Source organism: Pimephales promelas, chromosome 3 (genome assembly GCF_988280905.1).
Source record: "Pimephales promelas chromosome 3, fPimPro1.hap1.1, whole genome shotgun sequence".
NCBI classification, from domain to species: Eukaryota; Metazoa; Chordata; class Actinopteri; order Cypriniformes; family Leuciscidae; genus Pimephales; species Pimephales promelas.
Window position 1 is genome coordinate 11405655 of NC_142771.1, and position 23375 is coordinate 11429029.

General features: G+C 37.3%; 1 protein-coding gene across 5 annotated transcripts in view; it reads left to right on the plus strand.

Annotated features, from left to right (window-relative positions):
• The window catches only part of gcgra (glucagon receptor a), a 100611-nt gene extending 94906 nt beyond the window's left edge, over positions 1–5705 (plus strand). For 4 of the 5 annotated variants that reach the window (XM_089128233.1, XM_089128234.1, XM_039662875.2 and 1 more), the window contains exon 14: positions 67–5705. In XM_089128233.1, the coding sequence (XP_088984359.1) occupies positions 67–429 (363 nt within the window). In that variant the 3' untranslated portion in view covers positions 430–5705. The remainder of the gene's footprint in view (positions 1–66) is intronic. The other variant, XR_016155060.1, reaches the window with a different exon arrangement.
• Positions 5706–23375: the final 17670 nt, after the last annotated feature.

Genomic DNA, 23375 nt, shown 5'->3' on the forward strand with positions numbered 1-23375 from the left:
GCAGCCTTACAAAGGTAGTTGTGGATTCACAAAACCTTTCCATTCTACATCTTCTTGATTGGTCAGGTTCAGTCGGAGATTCTGAAGAAATGGAGACGCTGGAAGCTTGGGAGGGACATCGAGGAGGAGTACCGCCACACTTACAGCCAGACCCTTCAGATGAAAAGTGGCAGCATCCTTGTCCATTCCTCCAACCTCCCTCAGCTGCCTGATATCGCTACCACTACCTCCCGGCTTGGGAGCCCAGAAGAGAAGCAGATGTTGGTGTCCAACAACCAAAATGGTATGGGTACTGGGCAGGGATGCCTGCAGTTCACCTCCACACCCCAGGATGGCTCCACCTGCAGTTCAATAACAGAGGAAATTGTGGCGGTGGACTCTGGAAAGTATTGTAGTGTTCCACAGGGCAATGCTGAGAGAAACCTGTGAGATGAAGTAGACTCCAGGTTAGCCCAACCACTCTTACTTCTTCTGGCTGAGGGCCCTGAAACCTTAGCCCTGGCTGGAGCGAGAGGTGTGTGTGTATCTATGTGTGTGTCCCTGGCAACCGTGTGAGTTTGGGAGAGCGCTGCCCTCTCTGAAGCTCAGCAGAAAACTCATGTTACATGGGCGAGCAGAAGAAAGATTTGCACAAATGTACATGCCAACAAACCCTTTGATGAAAACAGAGTCTTAACTCTAGTGTTATACAATATAGCTGTCTGTGATGTTCATGATTTATTAGGAAAAAACCCATCTGCACTGCATGGTCCAAAAGGAACCAGCAACGGTTCAAACATCTACAACCAGCGTCTCTGTGTGGATAACTGAACTCATCGAAAACGTAAGAAAACCGGTTAATGCGTTACAGAGTGTGTGAGTTCGTACTGAACCGAAGGAACACTACACAAATTTCCACGCAAGCAATTTTCCATGCTGTCCACCTGATTGGTCAATGACATTCTGCTGGTTAAGTTAGTGAAAAAGCCTTGTGGTGAAAGCAGCACACCAGCATTTTTGTTTGCATACTGTATATTTTGGAATCAATTGATGCTTTTGGGTACACGTAACAAGTAAAGCTGTTTGTGTTTAGTTTCATGAAAACCATCTTTGAATTTGTTAGAAATAAATGGCCAAGACAAGGTATAGATATAGACTGATCAAGCCCCATATTGCCCATGTGCCTTTTTCTGTAGGTCATAGAACCCAATATCAAACCAAAAACAGAAAAGCTGCTGGGCCAACAAAAATGTAAGAATGGTAAGGAACAGTTCCAGTTACATCTCACTTGAGCTTGGTTCAACATGGCATGATTACAAGCACGATGGCTAGAATGCATGTAGTGATGTCGCCACTCAGGATTGGTCACTTGTTTGGCTGCTAGTTTCTCTGTCGCTTGACAAACGTGCCATTTGAGCAAAGTAAATACAAGTTGAACATAAAATTAAAAGAAATATCTGTTCATCCTCCATAATGTTGTTGCTATCCAAAGGAGTAGTTCACTTTTAAAAAAACTTTTGCTGATAATTTACTCACCCCCATGTCATCCAAGATGTCCATGTCTTTCTTTCTTCAGTCGAAAAGAAATTATGGTTTTTGATGAAAACAAGCAGGATTTTTTCCGTATAATGGACTTCATTGGGAACCAACGGGTTAAGGTCCAAATGAGAGTTTCAGTACAAACTGCAAACAGTTCAAAGGGTTTTAAACAACACCAGACAGTGTTGTAGTCGAGGCCACCTCACTCGAGTCCGAGTCGACACCGAGACTAGAGAGAGTCGAGTCCGAGTCCATAGAGAGTCGAGTCCGAGACCAGAGACGGTCGAGTCCGAGTCGAGACCGAGACCAGTGAGGGTTGATTACCTAATTTACTTTTATTTACTTAGAGAAATCCTTTTTTTTTTTTTACTGAATTTACTTAGAGTTTAAAAAATATGATCAGTTTAGGGTTAAAAGGCCACATAGTAGGTGGTGTTAAAAGTAATTTTATTACAATTTGTCATGCGGAGTCGCGCACTAGAAAATCAACAATCACTGGGCGTGTCAATCAATTTAAAGAAATATTTTATTAACATGCATTAATAATCATGAAAAATATTTTTAATTGAACTCGAGTGAACTCGGGAATTATTCCGAGTCCGAAAAAAAAATGTTCGAGTACGAGTCAATTCCGAGTCCAAATGCACACGAGTCCATGACAAGACCAAGACCATTAAAATATGGTCTCGAGACCGAGTCCGAGACGAGTCTCGAGTACTACAACACTGACACCAGACGATGAATAAGGGTCTTATCTAGCAAAACGATCGGTCATTTACAAAATAAATTTAAAAAGTTTAAGTTTTATAATCACAATTGCTTGCCTTGCTCTTTTCTGTGATGTGCGTTCGTGACTCGCGCGTTCATGAAAATGAACAAATCTTTTTTCGAGTCATTTTTGAAATGACTGATCATTTCGCTAGATAAGACCCTTATTCATCATCTGGTGTCGTTTAAAGCCCCTTGAAGCTGCAATAAAACTCTCATTTGGACCTTGAACCGTTTGGTTCCCAATGAAGTCCATTATATGGAGAAAATCCTGGAATGTTTTCATCAAAAACCTTCATTTCTTTTTGACTGAAGAAAGAAAGACTTGAACATCTTGGATGACATGGGGGCGAGTAAATTATCAGCAAAAGTTTTTTTTTTTTAAAGTGAACTACTCCTTTAAATCTCAGACCGTCCGTAAACACTTGTATTACCAAGGTAGCGACGGACGTGTTTATATTATTTTCCAAAGAGCTCTGTCATCAGCCCCACGGTGGAAAATGAAACCATAGAATGGAACAGTTAAGTAATGAGAACACTTTGGCCAGACAGTGGAAACACGGCTAAAGATTGACCAAAGTAAGTGAAGTACAAATCCATCAGTCACTGACTCAATCTTCAGAGATGAAAGTTGCTTAAAGCAGATTCTGTATAGTGAACTGGACGTCATGTACACATTAGATGAATGTGCCACTATTAATCACTATTAATGATGTGCGCCCTTCAAGGAAACATGCCTGGTATACTCAAGCATGCAAACTAGAGCCATACTGTATGAAGAAGACTTCAAAGGGTCTGGGTCAATGCCTTAATGGAGTATTATGCCAGATCGGATTCCCTTGTGTCAGTGGTCAGAGGAGATGACAGTCCACAAGACATCTACAAGAGTCAGTGTTAGTTAGGAACTGCTTCTTCTCTCAGATACTTCGCAACTCCCAATAGGCATTCAAATCATTTGCCGTTGAACTTCGGGATGTGGGAAAGCAAAGACAAAATGTAGAACAAATTCCAACTTAAGACATCGATCAAAATGATTCCTTTAATGCTCAGATCAAGGATATGCCACTGCAAGACACTGAAATGAGGTTTCGGCGAAGGTTAAGTGAGTAATTTCAGTGACATTAACGCCACTAAAACTGTTTTTTCGTTGACATAACAACATTCCACCAATACCTTGAGTTTGGGATGGGACTCTCTGTCTGAACCATGGGGTCGAGTTTTGTCTGGTTAATATCAGCAGTTTGCTGCTGCTGTTAGATCCTGTAACTACGTAATCATGAAGGAAAGTCTTTTTTCCTCATTGACGACCATTGAAGCTGTGTTCTCTGACAAAATACATTTTTATTCCAAACATTTTAGTATACGGTAGTTGTCGAGAAACTGCATTTAAGCGCAATTATAATGCTAATGAATGGGTTTCCGCTAGATTTTAAGAAGAAATTGGACTTTTTTGCCATTCTACTTAGTGCCGATAATGGCGTATAATGACATACTTTAATGACAATGAGCAGCTGATGCCCCATATTGTGGCATTTGTGTGCATGATGATGCACATTTTTATTTTCTTTCGATCATCAAACACATGATGATCATGACAACGATTACTGCAGAATATACAATGTGGGGCGATTTGCACAATTTTAATTTATAATTGTTGTAGATATTGGTAAATGCCTGTTGAGATTTGTAATGACTTTGTTTTGAGGTGTCTGCTATATGTGCACATGGTGTATATTTTGTGCTTGTGTGTGCTTTGTGGAGAGTAAGAGAAACATTTAGGTCCCGGTTTAGTGTTAAGTCAACTAAGAATAAGAATTGCTGGCATTTTTTTGCAAAACTCAGACCAATTTGCCTTTTGAGTGAAACTGGCTGAGATAAATCAGTCCTTGTGTGTTAAAGGTGAGGTAGCGGTGGATGAATCTTTGCCAAAAGGAAATGCTTTATCGCCACAAGGGATCAAAGGCCGCGATCTTATTTGCCTGAGGTTGTCTGCCAAAGCAAAACAAGCCTGTTGGATATTTCAAACAGATTTTTCAAAATTGGCATCATCTAATGTTATCCAAGCATGTGAGTAATCGCGGAAGTCGATAAATCATGCACGCATGGGTCCGTCTTCTATATCCATGTGAGCGTAAGCCTCTGTTTCTTGGAGCCAAACTGAAGGGATGCCAAATTCTTCAGTGAGGGAAGCAAAGTGCCTGTTATGCTCATCTATCTGCATTTTAAACTTCAGACCCTCTTGGAATGTCTAGGAATGAACTTGTAAAAAGTATCCCAAGAGAACCAGAGCCGTGCTTTGGATGCAGAAGACATGGAAAGCTGAATCTATGTAACAAAACATGCATTTTATCAATTGAACCGATTAGTAAGCCTCTGAATGGTGATAAGGTCACATCAAAAAATTTTGAAAAAGTCAATATTGAATAGCTTGATGTAAACCGTTGGGGTCGATATTGGTCACATGACACATATCAATGATGTAGAAGAGAATATTAATATTAAATGTGTTGCTCGCCCAAAATTGCCATACTGTATGACATCAGAAAGCACATATGGACATATGGACTAATTTTTATGGTGCTTTTTACTTTTTGAAATATAAATTGTCATATATGGAAAAGAGCAGCTTGGACATTTCGTATAATGTCTCATTTTGTGTTATATGGAAGAAAAAAAAAATTAAGGGTTGGAATGTCATCTGCATTTTTGGTTACACTTTATTTTAAAGTGTCCTTGTTATTGTGTAATTATACCAATATTGATATCAAACAATATGTACTTAACTATTGGGTTATGGTTATGAATAGGGTTTGGTTTACAGTTATTTGCATGTAATTATGCATCATTTACTGATATTTATATAATAAGTACATGTAATATGTAGCAGGGACACTGTAAAATAAGGTGTTACCCAATTTTCCATTTTGAGCAATTTTGCCAAAATTCAAAAACAAAGATGCCAGTATATCAACAAGAAAATATCTTGCAAAATATTTTACGATATCCTGTTTGACCCTGAAATACACTCTATTCTCTGACTGCAGTGTCTTTGGTTGAATGTATTTTGAAGGATTCCCCATGTTTTTTTGTTTTTTACAGTGTTGGTGTTTCATAGCATACACCTCAGCTACATTGCAAATGACTGATGCAAAACAATACATTTAGAGCACTCCCATTATAATCAAAGACACGACTACAAATGAACAATGTGGATGCATTGCTCATTGTAATGGGTGTGCTCTAGTTTTGTGTTGTGTAGCTTGCTTGCTTTGTAGGTGGGTTGATAGTATGGCTGGCCAGACGGAGTGAAACAGAAGGCCTGCCATGCTGTAGATTTAAATATGTGCTTGTGTAATTTTTTTTTTTTGGATTAATTATGATATGAAGATGGTGAATAAATACATTCAAGTAAAAAAAAAGTATTTGTGGTTTGTCTTTCACTGTTACCAAATCAGTAGAGAATGTCAATCTTACCGTAAACTGTAATAGACAACCTTTCATTGCACCATTGAAACTTATTGACACTGTCAAGTTAATCACTAACACTAAAAATAAAATTTTAAGAGGATAGTTTGTACTCACTATCATGGCTGTTTGTAACTATAATTCGTATAAATTTGTATCGTCACATTCATAGGTTTTTGTATAATCCTTTTACGCCCACCTGATGGTTATGTTTATGGGTTGGGGTGAACCTTCATGCTTACTTTTTAAACGTACATTTCCACGCAACTCACATCGTACAAATTCATACAAAATCGCATAAACTCGTAAAACACTTGATTTTTTAAGAGATCAGTTTGGTTTGTACTGTGAATTTTGGGTTAATTAAGCCTCCAGATGTTTAGCACTGTTTGAAGGTTAGATTAAAATTTACAACGGCTTCATGTACTGTGGTTACTATGGGTTACTGTTTGGATGGAAGGCAGTTGGTAGGGTGTCCTGGATGCTTGCTGGGTGGTAGATATATGAGGGGTTACTACTGTAGGATGATGGTAGTGTGTTCTTGGAAAGTAGGGTTAGGAATAGTGGAGACAGCCAACCCAACAACCCAATCAAATATTTATCAACACCCAGAAAATGTAGCTCACCATGTTCTAATTTTCAGTACAGCGAGTGCTGTAAGCCTGCCAAACAAATCCTGTGTTTGGACTGGGCTGGAGTGTTAAGCGGACATGAATCCATTCGCTACATCAGTGCTTGATTTTCTAATCCGTTTATTTATCTCAATCCTCTTTAAGGCCACAGGCCAAGCTTCTGTCCTGCCTTTTTACAAAACAAACCTGTCCGTTTCACCATAGGCTTCCCACCTCTACAGCTTGGTTGTGCTGGGGAAAGAGACGGAACAGATGTGTCGAGGTGTTGATGCTCTGGAGAACTGCTGTTGTGCTTGTGCGAGACTGATGGTGGAATATGACCTGATAAGGGCATTGTTATCACAGACTGCTTTAAATGCTAGCATGAATCATCATTTATCATATCACCACACTTGTTTGCCTCAACTCGTGATGAATGATTCACTATTAAAGGCCAATGAAATGCTTGAAACACACAGTCGTCTAATGTGGTGTGGCTGGGAAGATCTTGTTTCATAACTGTCTAGTTGGCCTTTTCTGTGTTTTCAAACCACACTGTTTGTTTGCTTCTGTCCTGGCAACTGCACTGGTACTCCAGAGTGCTGTAATCCAAATGAGGTGGTCCGTTATCGAGCGCTCCTGTCCACTGGGCCCTACATCATTTCCACACTATTCATCATGCTCTACTGGTGTTTGTGGGCAGATGGCACTTGGAACAGGATTTCAGTTGCTTGAACTATGCTTAGATGAAGGATTCGGTACCTCATGCCACAAATGTGTTCAAATGTCATTACATCCCAGTGAGCAAAATGATGTCCAAAGGACGTCTTTTCAACGTCTTGGTCACAAAAGTCCGACGTTGTCTTTTTCAACGCATTCTCATCCTTTAGCGTCATATAGAAACGCTATATGACAAAACGGTGCTATACTACACACATGGCACCCGTTATCGTTAATATAACATGCGCTGTGATGGTTAGGTTTAGGTGTGGGGTAGGGTAGGGTAGTCTCATATTACACTAAAGGATTTATGACACCTTGGGTTCGTGTGAATGTTAACGATAAAGGGTGCCATGTGTGTAGTATAGCGCCGTTTTGTCTTATAGCGTTCTATGTGACGCTAAAGGATGAGAACGGGCTGTCTTTTTTGACGTGTTCTGGACGTCTGATATAGACTTTCATCGAACCTTCGAACAAGTTTAAAAACTAGTTTAAATGTGGCCATTGTTGACATGTTTTCAACATAATTTATGGTCTCATTTAGACAATTCATACTGTTTCTGGACCAAATAAACACTCTAAGGATGCATTAAATTAAAACTCATGTTTTTATCAATGCAATTTCCTTACATTGTTTAGATGAGGCTTAAAAGTTATTTGTTTCGTTTTAAATCACCATTGTGGTGATCAGTGTTTGCTTTAGTTGGGCTCCTGGTCCCAGTATTTCTTACTTTAGGTTTTCTTTGGCTGTTGTAACTGTGTGTTTGTTTAACACCATTGTTGTGGCAGAGAAAGCCAAGAAAAAGTCAAATCAGCTGTCATCAGCTCCATATTGATGATATTGTCAGCCCCAAAGTGATTATTTAACATTGTGTTTATACTTTTGTCTACCAATTATAATCATCAATCTTGTGGAACTGCTTTGTTTGGGGCATTGCATAAAAATGATCATAAAAATGATTGAAGGAGAATAAAAAACATATCATATAGTCACACACAAACATAAAGATTTTGGATATGATTCTCAACAATGGTGACAACCAAAACAAAAAAGCTTGGGAATCAAGGATGTTTTGGACTATGAAACCATTGCAGCATGAAGCTTTTTTGTTGTCACCATTGTTGTGAATCATATGCAAAATCTTCATGTCTGTGTGTGACTATATGGTACATTTTCGCAAAAAATTGTGTAAACATGCTTTTATTTACCTTCAAATAAGTGATCATTTTAGTTCTTATAGCCCAAACTATGCAGTTCCACAAGATTGATGGTTAGACAAAAGTCTAAACACAACAATAAATGCTTGCTTTGTTTGATTTTGTCATCATCAACTAGAAGCTGATGACAGCCGATCATACTTGTTCTTGGCTTTCTCTGCCATAAACGTTATATTTTTTCAAATACACAGTTACAACAGCCAAAGAAAAGCTAAAGTAAGAAGAACTGGGACCAAGAGCCCAACTAAAGCAAATACTGATCACCACAATGGTGATTTAAAATGAAACAAATAACTTCTAAGCCTCATCCAAACAATGTAAGGAAATTACATTGATATAAACATGAGTTTTAATTTAATGCATACTTAGAGTGTTTATTTGGTCCAGAAACAGTTTAAATTGTCTAAATGAGACAATAAATTATGTTGAAAACATGTCCACAATGGCCACATTTGAACTAGTTTTTAAACTTATTCGAAGGTTCGATGAACGTCTATATCAGACGTCCAGAACACGTCAAAAAAGACGTCATAAAACTTTTATTCTGGCTCCTCAGTGGACGTCTTTTCATCGTCCGACTTTTGTGACCGAGACGTTGAAAAGACGTCTTTTGGACATCATTGTGTTTAGTGGGATATAAATGGCATTACACAACAGACTAATCACACCACCATAAAAATGAGGAAACCACCATGTCAGTAACATACAGCATTTATAGTGTTTTTTAGTGTTTTAATATGTTCTTCTTTTATGTTCACTGGGAGTGAACAACAACAAACAACAAGCTCATTGGGAAAATTTGCCTCTTCCTGCATTTTTGCAAAACTTTAAACGTGCCTATACATAAAATTCACTGCAATTTCCAGCTGAAATGAAAAGTAGTGTCAGTAAAACAATTTTATATTCCTTTATACACAAATGATGAATACTGGTGCAAATTATTTGTTATGAAAAACCATACTACATGACTTAATCATGAATGTCCCAAATGTGAGTTTTGCTATTTAGTGGATGTACCAATGAGTGCAGTCAATTCCAGGCAAATCTGCAGATTTTGATTGGCCGATTTTGATTTCAGTTTTATTTAATAATAAGCCAGAATCCAAAACGTGCTTTTGGTGCTCATTTGAAGCCTATATCTTCACATAAATTTAAAGGAGTAGTTCACTTTTGAAAAAAAATGTTGCTGATAATTTACTCACCCCCATGTCATCCAAGATGTCCATGTCTTTCTTTCCTCAGTCGAAAAGAAATTAAGGTTTTTGATGAAAACATTCCAGGATTTTTCTCCATATAATGGACTTTAATGGGAACCAAACGGTTCAAGTTCCAAAAGAAACTTTCAGTACAAACTGCAAACTTGTTCAAAGGGCTTTAAATGATTCCAGACGATGAATAAGGGTCTTATCAAGCGAAACGATCACTCGTTTTATAAATAAATAACAAAGTTTAAGTTTTATAAGCTCAAACGCTCGCCTTGATCTGTTCTGTAACGCACTCCTGTTCGAACTCATTCATCAAAATGAACAAATCTTTTTCTGAGTCATTTGGTTCATTCGGCGAAAGAAATGAAAGAATTGATTCGGAAAAAGATTTGTTCATTTTGTTGAACGAGTTCGAACAGGAGAGTCACGAACGTGCACCACAGAACAGAGCAAGGCGAGAATTTGATCTTATAAAACTTAAACTTTGTTATTTTTTTAAAAAAATGAGCGATCGTTTCGCTTGATAAGACCCTTATTTATCGTCTGGAATCGTTTAAAGCCCTTTGAACAAGTTTGCAGTTTGTACTGAAAGTTTCTTTTGGAACTTGAACCATTTGGTTCCCACTGAAGTCCATTAGCCTATATGGAGAAAAATCCTGGAAGGTTTTTGTTAAAAACCTTAATTTCTTTTCGACTGAGGAAAGAAAGACATGGACATCTTGGATGACATGGGGGTGAGTAAATTATCAGCAAAAGTTTTTTTAAAAGTGAACTAATCCTTTAATATGTCTAATGCAAGATTTCACCCCTTGAAATCTTCTGAAGTGGATGAATTAACTTTAACTGAAATCGTTGTGTTCACACATTATGCACTTAAGTAATTTGTGCTGATTAATCTCAGTTATCTGTACTTTGATGAACAAGGCTTTAAACACTGTTGTTTACATCTGTAGCTGCTGGTAAAAATAGCATAAATACGAGCAGCCGTGCCATCCATCAAGCGATATCGGAAATGGTGGCGTGAGGTGCAATTTCCATCCCTTTATTTCTTTATGCTCATGACGTACAGACATAATTGCCAAAAGTCATAATGAAAATGATAGAGGGGCAATTTTATTTTGGCTCTAAATATTGCTCATAATGGGCCCATTGCTTCCTCTCAGGTTGTTATCAGTTCCATTAGAGCCTAATGGACTCATTCATGAAGTGATTATGGGGCGCTTCTTCTTACACATGAAGCTCTTAAACCTCTTTCTCTGATATAAACTGGCCTAATTTGACTCTTTGTTGATAAAGTGGGCTGAGTTTGTTCTGTTGTGTTGGTTGATCATTAATTGCTAATTTGCTTGAATTCTGGTCCCTAGAGAAATGTCAGTGCTGTCTTTGTGAGGTAATACCGTAAGCAGTGTGTTGAATGCATTATTGTTCATTACCTCTCCAGTGATGGTTTGTACAATGACTGATTAACATTTCTCATTGTAACTCATCAAGTGAACATGAGACCAATTTGATAGCTAATGAAATCTTAACTGATCTAAATAGAGTGACCAGACGTCCTGGTTTACTCTAGACAATTCACTAAAAATGTCAATCAATAACAATTGTGGCAACCAACAGCATTGTTTATGCGCATGTTGTTTTAGCACTAATTCACAGGTTAGTTCACATTTGTAAATATTCATTCACAGTAAACTGAGTTTATTGGAACGTTTTCAATATTAGTCCCTTGTGAAAAAGAACTGTCAAGTGTGGGGGTGGTGAAAGGAGCGAGGTGCAGAGTTGATGGGCTTTTATTTAATAAAAAAACAAAAACAAGAAATAAACACCAACAAAAACTATCCTGAGGGGGAAAACAAGAGACTAGACTTGACTTTAACTTGACACAAGAGGTAATATTAAACAACGATCCAGCACAGGTCTGAAAACACAGGGAGAAGAAATCGGGAGCAAACAAAGCAGGTAACAATGGAGGACAGGTGGGGCAAATTAACCAATAATCGAAGGTAACAAGATGGGCACAGTTCGACAGGAAAGCATATGGCACAAGGAAACACAAGACAAGCCATGTGCTCACAACAAACAGGACTAGAACACAAGCACATGGCCAGTAAAACAATTTATCAGACGTGCTCACACAAAACGAGACATGAGCGCGCAGCTAATAGGCTTGTTCAACTTCATGCAGCTCTGCGCAGACTGATCGGCAGCTGACTTGAAGCACTGGATGGCGGTTAGAAATTTTTTTCGACTTGATCCAGCATATAAAAAAAAAATACTTCATCCCTTGCCACAGTCATTTTATGGAAATGAGAACTTTAATACTTAACCGTTTGCATTCCAACAAAAATAATACTAGCCTGGAACTAGCCTGGATGTCAGCCCGAACCCCGCCCACAACATTTTTTGGTTGGGAAGTTCAGCCTGGACTCGATCCACTGATGGGTTCAGAAATTGTGATTAGAATTATGATTGGTTCAGAAATTGTCGGGCCAGTCAAATTGCCAGGACGAGCTTTACACGATGATGGACAGAGATGAACAAGATGAACAGAGAACTGCAAAATAAAAGATGAACAGAGAACTGCAATCAAGTAAAAGAAGCAACACTCATTATTTTCCTTCTTCCAGCATGTGTGCAGTTCAGTTCTGTTGACAACTATGCATATGTAGCACAGGTGATTTAGCTACATAGTAGTGACAAGGGATGTAGCTAATACATAACACACAATAGTGCTCATTTATTTGATTTTATTAAAAATCCATAATTTATCTGATTTACAAAATAAAAAGAAAAAAAGAAATGACAAGAAATTTTGTACGTTTTAATTTATTTTTGAGTTTTTCATCTGGTTACATCATGTATGTGGAAATGGAGTACTGCCCCTTTAAGCGTACTCTTTCTAGAACGTGCTCTCGGGCAGGGGGAGAATTGAATCCTCCATTTTGAGAACAGCGAGCAGAGCTCCTGTGGGAAATGAGTCTGAACAATGTTATTTTGAGACCCAAACATTTGAAAAAATACATCATTCATCAAGGATTTGGTCAGGATTTTATTTATTTATTTATTTTATTTTTTTTGTTCCTGTGGAAACAATTTCTGGATATTTCCTTTGATGGCGAGCCCCCCCATGGATCTGGACGCTGGACGATCTGATTGAGTAACGTTAGCGTAGGCCTAAATCCTGTTTTGTGAACTCTATTTCTTCAACTTTGAGGTGGGTTCTTCACTCTATTTTCTTCACTATTTTTCCTATCACTTGAGACAGTGATTCAAATTTTCCTGGATCAAGTTCAAAGGACTGGACATTTTGTTTTTTTTTGTTTTTCCCTATAAATTCAGACTTATTTTACTCCATTTTTGATTGATTTAGTTATTTTTGTATCCATACCAAACTATTGTATGAATGTGAACACACTTCATTTGATATAAATATAAGTGTGGGTTTTTTTGAAGGTGCACCTATAGGATTTTGTGAGATCTAACTCTTTTACATTTTTTTCATACCGGTATATTGTCCATTGTATTTGTATTTTTTCCCCCTTGTGATTGTTCTTATTGAGTGTTCACAACAAATTCCTTTCATAATTATCTTTACATTTGAAAAAAGTAAAAAGTCGTCTGATATCAAAATAAGTTCTGATTCATTTTATCTTTAACTTTAAGCAACAATTATTTCAGGCTCCCTAGACGAACCTAGTGGTCCACAAAAATAGACTACCCATTGAAACCAGGTGTTGCAGGTGTTACACGTAGCCCAACATACGTCATTTACTGCGTTGCTCTGGTTGTAGGTCTATCCAATTGATGTCAAAGTTTTATTTTTTTTCTGGTTCAACACAAACTTTCTTCTAAGATGGCACGAGCGCCATCACTGTGACTCACCCCTTACGGCTTTGGTCCTGGCTTTTGTTCACACCGGGACTGATTCCAGAAATGTTACTAGGTCCCCAACCCGGCATCGATGCCGGTATCAATCCCGTGTCGTGTTTGCATTCACACAGAAGGGGGATCAACAATTTCCACAATCACACATTTTCCTGGCATCAGCGCACTGTGTGAAAGGGGCTTCAGACTCACATTCTGACTAGAATATGAGTATGACGAAGTCAGGCTAACTTGGAAAGATACTGATGGTAAAATGATGAGTAAATGGTGACGCCATTCCTATAAATATCAATAGAGGCTCACTGAATAGTGATTTTTTTTTTTTTAATCTGAAATCTCATTTATCTGTCTGGGGTGCATTTCAGTGACAGACCATGAAACACAGGACACTTAAAGACTCACTGCTCAACTGCACTGCAGACACTTCGCCACAGTACTAACAGTGTTTTCTGTCATAAATCCACTGGGCTTACCTTCACACCTTCTCTACATTAGAGCTGGTTTTCTTAACCTGAGGGCATTGATTTATGTGTAGTTATGTCATTGTGCTGTGGGGTGTTACCTCTGTGTGACCAAAAGGCAGGACCCCTATCTCTTGTTGCTTCTTTTTCAGTTTTTTTTTTCTGTCTCTCCATCTCACACTCTCTCCATCTGCCCGTTCTCCTTTGTGCACAATTGCCCCGGAGCAAAGAACTCAGTCACTTTCAATTTTACACCCAGTGATGTACAGTGTATATTTTTGTCCAGTATGGCTAAATTCGTCAGCATTCATCCCATTGCACATAATTAAAGTGCTCAGTGTTCAAAGGATCGACGGAGTTATGTTAAATATCTGAGCTGAATGTGCTATTATTCAATAATAATAATAATTATTCGGCAATAATTCATAACCCTAAATAGCTAGCTAGCCTACTGTATAAACATGTTTAACTCATTTTAACCTGATCATTAGGACTCTCCAAGACAGTGATAGGCCTGAAAGAAAACTGACACTAGAAGAACACAGTTAATGGCCATTGAAAATGCAACATGTTTCTTTTAGGTGTATTTAAAGTCCCAGTGAAATCAAAATTGAACCTATTTACTTTGTTAGCGCATATTACTAGTCTTGTGGTGAACAATTAATCCGTGCAAGTAAATATATATTAAAAAAATGTTTTACCTTGGTAATCTTTAATCAAAATCTGAAAAGTTACTTCCGGTCTGGAATGGTTTCTTTTTCTGATGACGTAGGTTTCACAGTTTGGGTGGGGAAACGCTTAACCACTCCCCTCAAACCGTTAGTTTGCTATGAGCGAGAGATGGAGAGGAGGAGCGCTAGAGTAAAACCCTGCCCTCTGTTCAATATTCCGTTTCACTTGGAAATACGTCACAGCACTGGAGAAAAATCGTTTGCAACTTCCGGTTCACGGGGACTTTAATATTGTAATGACCCGCCCAGTGCTAGCAGCTGGGGACATTATGGGTAATTGTTTGTTGGGAGTTGATTTATGCGTTATTAAAACGTTTTTGTGTTAGTAAAGTTATGTGTGTTTATGTTCAAGTTATTTTATTTACTGCCTTGTTATGCAATGTGTCTCACCATCATGGAGAGAGATGTGTAAGGGAGGGACTTTGCGATGGGGCTTTGCCTGTTTAGGTAGAGGAGAATTGACAGTATTGCCTCATAGGGCTGTCGCGGTAACCGCAACCAATACCAATATTGGTTGCGGTTGGTTGTCATAACAATATGCGCGCTGAGTGAAAGTCTTTCAATGCGCATTGTAGACACTGTTTAGTTTCGGTTACATTGGTTACTGAAAATGTCCTTGTTTTTGTCCACATCGTAAACTTTATTTATATAGCAACAAATACATATAAATTAAATTAAATAAATCAAGAAATGGCGGTAATACCGCATATCGCACTATTGAGCCACTCAACATTACGGCAAGGGAAATTCCATAACCGCGACAGCCCTATGTTTTTTGTTTTACATATGCTCCACACGCATAGACACTTATGGTTGTTTGGTATATGGTTTATGAGTGCACTCATCTCGCGCTAGCAATTAATTAGCTTATTAAAAGTGCAATAGCGTAGCTTAGCTTTGGTCAGTCCCACTTTCTACTGAATAACTGCCAGTCATTACAATATCAATCAGGTTAATTAATTAAGTTACTTTTAATTGGTTGACTGCTCTGATTCAGGAAGAGATGGTGGATGGTAAAACAGTTCACTGGTTTCATAACACATGCAGAAATATTTTAGGGGGATTATGCAACGCCACCTTTTGTTTCCATGAATGACGAGCACAAAGATATTGCCGCGTAACATTGGCGCAGAGCACAAACAAAGCTTCTTATGAAAAGCTGTCACGTTATATCAACAGTTATTGCTTAACTTTGAGTGGAGTACCAGAAAAGGAAGAGACGGCAAAGAAAGGTTTTAAGATTGACAGTTACTGCACTTTTTTACACAAGTGCGAACATGTCTGTAGGCTACTGCTCAAACTGACCCTTTTGAAATTGAAAACGCTGCTGACCTGTTATTTTATCCTGCCATATTATCAAACAAGATTTTGCTATTGTCTAATGTATACTTATACTACTACACATGTATGATATTTTCCAGAAAACTGAAAGAAAATTAAAATAAAATGTTCTCTAGTCACGCACCATGCTGCAGAGAGGAGAAAGGTTGAAAGATTCTTATTATGGGCTGGCAAACTTTTATAGCATTTATTTGTGAACCCACTTTATATTACATATATTATCTTTTCTACTGATATTTAAATTAATCATTTGATGCAATGTACTTTTTTAAAAAGGCCTACGTGTAATTCTGTAATTCATTTCTTTAAAGGAGTAGTTCACTTCTCAAAAAAACTTTTGCTGATAATTTACTCACCCCGATGTCATCCAAGATGTCCATGTCATTCTTTCCTCAGTCGAAAATAAATTAAGGTTTTTTGATTAAAACATTCCAGCATTTTTCTCCATATGATGGACTTCAATGGGAACCAAACGGTTCAAGGTCCAAAAGACACTGTCAGTGCAAACTGTTCAAAGGGCTTTAAACGATTCCAGACGATGAATAAGGGTCTTATCAAGCGAAACGATCGCTCATTTAATAAATAAATAAAAAAGTTTAAGTTTAATAAGCTCAAACGCTCGCCTTGCTCTGTTCTGCGACGCACGTTTGTGACTCTCCTGTTCGAACTCGTTCATCAAAATCTTTTTCCGAGTCATTTGGTTCATTCAACGAACGAAACAAACGAATTGACTCGGAAAAAAGATTCGTTCATTTTGATGATCGTTTCCCTTGATAAGACCCTTATTCATCGTCTGGAATCGTTTAAAGCCCTTTGAACAGTTTGCAGTTTGTACTGAAATTGTCTTTTGGACCATTTGGTTCCCATTGAAGTCCATTAAATGGAGAAAAATGCTGGAATGTGTTCATCAAAAACCTTAATTTATTTTCGACTGAAGAAAGAAAGACATGGACATCTTGGATGACATGGGGGTGAGTAAATTATCAGCAAAAGTTTTTTGAAAAGTGAACTAATCATTTAATAACAATTAGAATTATACTGTTTATCTCACACTTAAACCTAACCATACCACCAAACCTGTTCCCAAACTAACCAGTATCCATACTGGTTATTTTTTCCTAGTTTAAATTTCCATACACTAACAAGTCTGCCCTTAAACAAATCAGATATGTTAATTAAATCTTCCTCTCAAGGACCATCACTGCTGGAAAACAACAGCATCTGAGCTATAGCTTCAAAAAGAAGGATAGTTAAATTGAAATAAATTTGCCTGGAAAATGCATTCATTATATCTTTTTGTGTCCCATCTGTCACCGAAGACAAGTCCACATAGTTTCATTGTGATGCATTTTGTCATCTGGACAACGCGGATCCTTCTGTTGGGTTTGTTGAGCCTGAGGGGAGAAAAACAGAGGCTCAAGAGTTACTCAACAGCTGGAGAAAGAGAGCGTGACAGACAAACAGTTACACAAAACAACACAAGAGTGGAAAAAAATAGAGCCAGAACAGCATGCGCCTTGCATCTACCAAATAATAACAAAGGGATAGTTCAGACAAAAATGAAATCTATTTCATCAATTGTTCTCCTTCGTGTTATCCTTCATGTGATATCCGCACGGCAGCCACTTTGTGACATCAATAAAATCAGTCCACTGATGTCAAAAGAATCTAAATCAATGAGTGTATAGATATTTTTACAGGTTTTTTTTTAACATTTGCTAGGACACCTTTCTCAATACTTTCAATACTTTTCATAAATTCAATGGGCAGCAGGTTATTGCACATTCAACATCTTTTCAACTAAAAACGCAATGATTTTTTTGCTGTTTTGCAGCGTTTTGGGGGCTTGAAAATGCAACCTTTTGAAGATGTGTCTCAAAGTGAAAGTTATTGAAACTGATACTGTTATTGTCTCCATGTAAACTACAAAAACACGCATTTCTGAAAACGGTGACATAATGTGTATACATATTATGTGTTCAGTTTATAGGTGCGTTGTGTTTCTATAGATCGCCAACTACTGGCCTGGCATGAATAATACCAACGCATTCTCATCCTAGGGTGTCATCTAACTGACGCTTTTGACAATGTGTCTAAATCCGACACACATGGCACCCTTTAGCGTCAATATAACACGCTTCATTTATGGGTACCCAGACAGCAAACTGACATTGAATCAACGTGGAAACGACGTCTCTCATGACATTGAAACAACGTTGATTTTGCTCATCGAATTAACGTTGAACCAACGTCAGACGCGGCATACTTAAAAGCTAAATGAAAATCGAAAATTGGTTTGCTTTCATAACGTTGAAACAACGCGTTGATTTCAAGTTGATTTTCCGTTAGTTTTGAAAGAATGACGCGTCTGACGTTGGTTCAAGGTTAATTCGATGAGCAAAACCATGTCAGATCAACGTTGTTTCGATGTCATATTTCCACGTTTATTCAATGTCAGTTTGCTATCTGGGGTAGGTTTAGGTCTGGGGTAGTGTTAGGGTTAGACCACTAGGGGGCGCCTTCTCGCGCTATATTGACGCTAAAGGGTGCCATGTGCGTCGGATGTTGACGGATTGTCAAAAGCGTTAGTTAGATGACGCCTTGGGATGAGACCAGGCTGATAATACAGCGTTTTGAATCGTTTTCACAGATCTGTGTGAACGGGGATCATTTGACAACGTTGTCGTTTGTACGCTACAAATTCAATGGAAAAACGTTTTCATTTTTCGTACACCGTTGTTGTGTAAAAGTACTCTAAAACTACAAAATCCCTTCATACATGTCAGAAATTAAGTAATTCTTTCATAACTTTAGCAAATATTTTCACCCAACAAACACACTTAGTCACTCATAAAACAATGATCTAAAAACACAAGTAGCATTACACAATGTTTTCTTTTTTAAAACTTTGTAAAAGACTCTCTGCTGTTTAGAAATTCACTGCAGTATGTTACATCCATGTTTGCCTTACAGTACAAAATGATTCCAAAATATTCAGAAATTGGTCCAAGAAATTGTAAAAAAAATGTATATATATATATATTACATTTATATATTTTCAGAAGTACTACGTAACCATTTTAAGTTGTAAAAATTAATTGGTCCACCTTTAAATTGTAAAAAAAAAAAAAAAAAAAAAAAAGGCAATGGCTTACCACTATATTCAAGTTACACACTTATGGACCTCTGGTCTCATAGCCTTTTCTCACAAGCTTGTGAATTCAATGAGACTGTTGGGTATCCCATGTGTCATTTTATGATTTAGAAGGGTGTCCATGTGCCCTTTGGCTGAACTTGCACTGGTGCTGACTCCACTGCAGACTACTGCACGTCTCTGCTGCGTTACGTCACAAAAGAGTGTAGGCTATCAAGAGGCTTGAAGGGGCTGAAGGGCAGAGCTCAGGGTGAACAGAAGTTCAGACATTTCTGTCACTTTCTAATCCGAGTTTCAGTACATTGCACCTTTTCGGTTTTAGTACAAAACATTAATGTGTCAGAACTTCAGAAGTCACAGCATTCATTTTACCTAAGAGTGACTGGATAGAACTTTGTCACGCAAGCACTTTGTGTGAGAAGTCACTGATAATCTTATGCCCTCTAAAGGTGTTCAAAAGGTGTAGTGCACAAGTTGTATTGGATCACATTTATGAAACATTTTTGGGGCTACTGCATCCCTTTTTAAGCTTGGAAGTGCTAGTCAGTACGAAAGTGACCTATGGCCAGTTGCATAAACTGTCAAGATTATAGTTTTACAAGTTAGTCATCTATTTTTATGGAAGCTTGTTTCCGCCACTGAATAAAAAAATATAATAAATAATTGTGACTTTTTTTTCTCACAATTCTGACATTTTTTCTCACAATTGCGAGTTTATATCTCACAATTTTGTGATATAAAGTCGCAATTGCGAGTTATAAAGTCAGAATTGTGTGATATAAAGTCGCAATTCTGAGAAAAAAAGACAGAAGTGTGACTTTTTTTCTCACAATTGCGAGTTTACATCTCGCAATTCTGACTTTATAACACATAATTGCGAGTTTATATGTCGAAATTCTGACATCTTTTCTCAGAATTGTGAGATATAAACTTGCAATTGCGACTTATTAGGCCAATTCTAAGGGGGAAAAAAGACTAACTTTTTCCCCCTCAGAATACTTTTAATCTCACAATTCTGACTTTTTATCATGCATTTCTGACTTTATAACATGCAATTGCGACTTTATATCTCGCATTTCTGACTTTATAACACGCAATTGCGACTTTATATCTCGCATTTCTGACTTTATAACACGCAATTGCGACTTTATATCTCGCAATTCTGACTTTATAACTCGCAATTCTGACTTTATATCTCGCAATTCTGACTTTATATCTTGCAATTCTGACTTTATAACTCGCAATTCTGACTTTATATCTTGCAATTCTGACTTTATAACTCGCAATTCTGACTTTATATCTCGCAATTCTGACTTTATATCTTGCAATTCTGACTTTATATCTTGCAATTCTGACTTTATAACTCGCAATTCTGACTTTATATTTTGCAATTCTGACTTTATAACTCGCAATTCTGACTTTATATCTTGCAATTCTGACTTTATATCTTGCAATTCTGACTTTATAACTCGCAATTCTGACTTTATATCTCGCAATTCTGACTTTATATCTTGCAATTCTGACTTTATATCTCGCAATTCTGACTTTATATCTCACAATTGCGACTTTATATCACGCAATTCTGACTTTATATCTCGCAATTCTGACTTTATATCACGCAATTCTGACTTTATATCTCACACTTGCGACTTTATATCACGCAATTCTGACTTTATATCTCGCAATTGCGACTTTATATCACGCAATTCTGTTTAGGATCTCACAATTCTGACTTTCCATTGAAGTAAACTCACAATTGTGAGAAAAGAGTCAGAATTGTGAGATAAAAAGTCGCAATTACCTTTATATTTTTTTATTCAGTGGCGGAAACAAGCTTCCATAATTTTTCCCCCTTCAAGACTGGTTATAACTTAAAAGTCAGTCACATCTGAGCACGAAACGCTGCTTGAATACTTTCAAGATAGTTAGAAATAAATAATAATACAATAATAATTTAATTGTTCATATGTGTTTATTTTTGTTAACACAATCAAAGTGGACAACTGAAATAAAGTGTGACCAAGAGCGGTTGCAATTTTGGTTATTCTGTATGGGCACATCATACGATTTCAGTTTCAAAACAGGCTTTACAATGAACCTCTCACAATACATTAAAAAAAAAGATGACAAATTGATTCATGAACAAAGTTAGAATGAAGTGAGGATTCCCAGGCATTCATTTGTGCTCTTAGCACTTCCTTCCTGTGTTCCTAAACGTTTTGTGTGTTTCAGCCCTGGCTCTGTTGCCCTTTCACAGCCCTCAGGGTGGGGAGGACATGCAAACCCCATCCCACCCTCCAATGGCATCTCTCTGACACTCCACTGCATATCAATGGTTGCTAGCATAAACACAATTCATCTGTTCCACAACACTTATCACTTCCGCTCATTTCTCACGTACACAGCTCAAAACTTTATGGTACAGTGAGCTCAGCATTGCAGCATATTTCTTAAAGACGTGATACACTACATGCCCTTATCCCTCAAAATAGCTGCATATTCTGTTTGACCACTGAATCAATTCAAAATACATTACCTGACCACCGTGATTAACTTCATGATGTGTCTGTTCACAAAATCTGGGGGATTGGGGGATTTAACACAGAAATCTGTTTTAATAATTAAAACACTGATAAAGGAGTAGCATCAGCAGCAAAGCATAGTGCATCCCACTTGATCCCACTTTAACTAATTATTTGATAAATACCTGCATGTAATTACAGCTGTTATTAATTTCTGTGATCACACTGTTGACCTTAATACACCCCCTAAACCTACCCATACCACCAAACCCGTCCTAACCTTACCTCAAAATGAGTAGTTTGCGTCTGTTTAGGATGACAAATTTTATTACAAATTTTGATTAGATTATATAATTTAATTCTCAAGACTTCAGGGCCCATATTTTCCACTGGACATCAATTGATTACAAAACAAAGTTTCAAAATTGTTTATTTTGCAAAAGTAACAAAATATTTCCTAAAAATTAAACCATAATCAAAGACTTTTGCACTGATGAATTTGCACCAGTAAACCATAAAGTCGTTGACAATCCGAGAATTCGTACGAATTTTACGAGGTGGCTAATTCGTAACAATTTACACGACCTCACTCATACAAATTAGTAAGATTTTTGCTAAATCGTACTTATTTTACTTATTTGGCCAATTCGTATGAATGACCTACCCCTGACCCCGCCCCTAAACCTACCCATCACGTGGGTTTGGACAAATCGTACGAATTCGTACTAGTGAGGTCGTATGAATTACACTGTAAAAAATATTTTCAAGATTTGTTATCGCAATATATTTTCTTTTGTCAATTATTTAGTTGAGAACTTATTATTTTGAGTTTCTGATGGTTAAATTAATCTACTTCATTGTATTAATTCACTTTTTCCAGTTCAATCAACTTAAAATTTTAAGGCAACCCAGGTTACTTACTTTTTTAAGTTAAACCAACTATATTTTTTACAGTGTAGTAATAATCACAACATTTTTTTCTTTTGTCAAATCAACTTAAATAATTTATTTAGTTCAGATAACATATAATTTTGAGTTTCTGATGGTTAAATTAATCTCCTTCATTGTAACTCACTTTTTCCAGTTCAATGAACTTAAAATTTTAAGGCAACCAGGTTACTTACTTTTTTACTAAGTTAACTTTTTTTTTTTTACTTACTAAGTTAAACCATCAATATTTTTTTACAGTGTAGTACGAATTAGCCACTTTTTAATCACTCGTACGAATTGGTCGTGAGATAGCATAGGACAATCACAACAAAAGCCATGGGGAAACATTTTCTCCTCATTTTCTCCCACCATTTATTTGATTGTCCTAACTATGTATGATTCTATGGTTATTGCATTTCATTGTTTAGTAAGAGCAATCCTAAAACCCATATTGAGAACCACTACCACAGATATCAATCACAGAGATTTTCCAAACTAAGTGTCTTAATTGTAAGATCTATGTTGTTTGAGTTTTGTTAATGAATACCACACTGAGTGACTGCTCTGTCTCTGACTTGGCAGCAAATCTGAACAGCTGGACAGCGAGTGACTCCAGAGTCTGACTGTGACCGCCTCAGTCATGAGGGGGTAATGAATCAAAAGACTCATGCAAGCAAAGCATAATGTTCGCGCTCCATGACTCCATAGACTCATAGGCTTTTTTTACACCCATTCAAAAGGCATTATGCTCCAGAGAAATATATGCACATACACAGGCAAACATTCACGCTCATACAAACACAAACTCGGTATGGAAATTTGCAGGCTTACAAAGCAATGAAATTG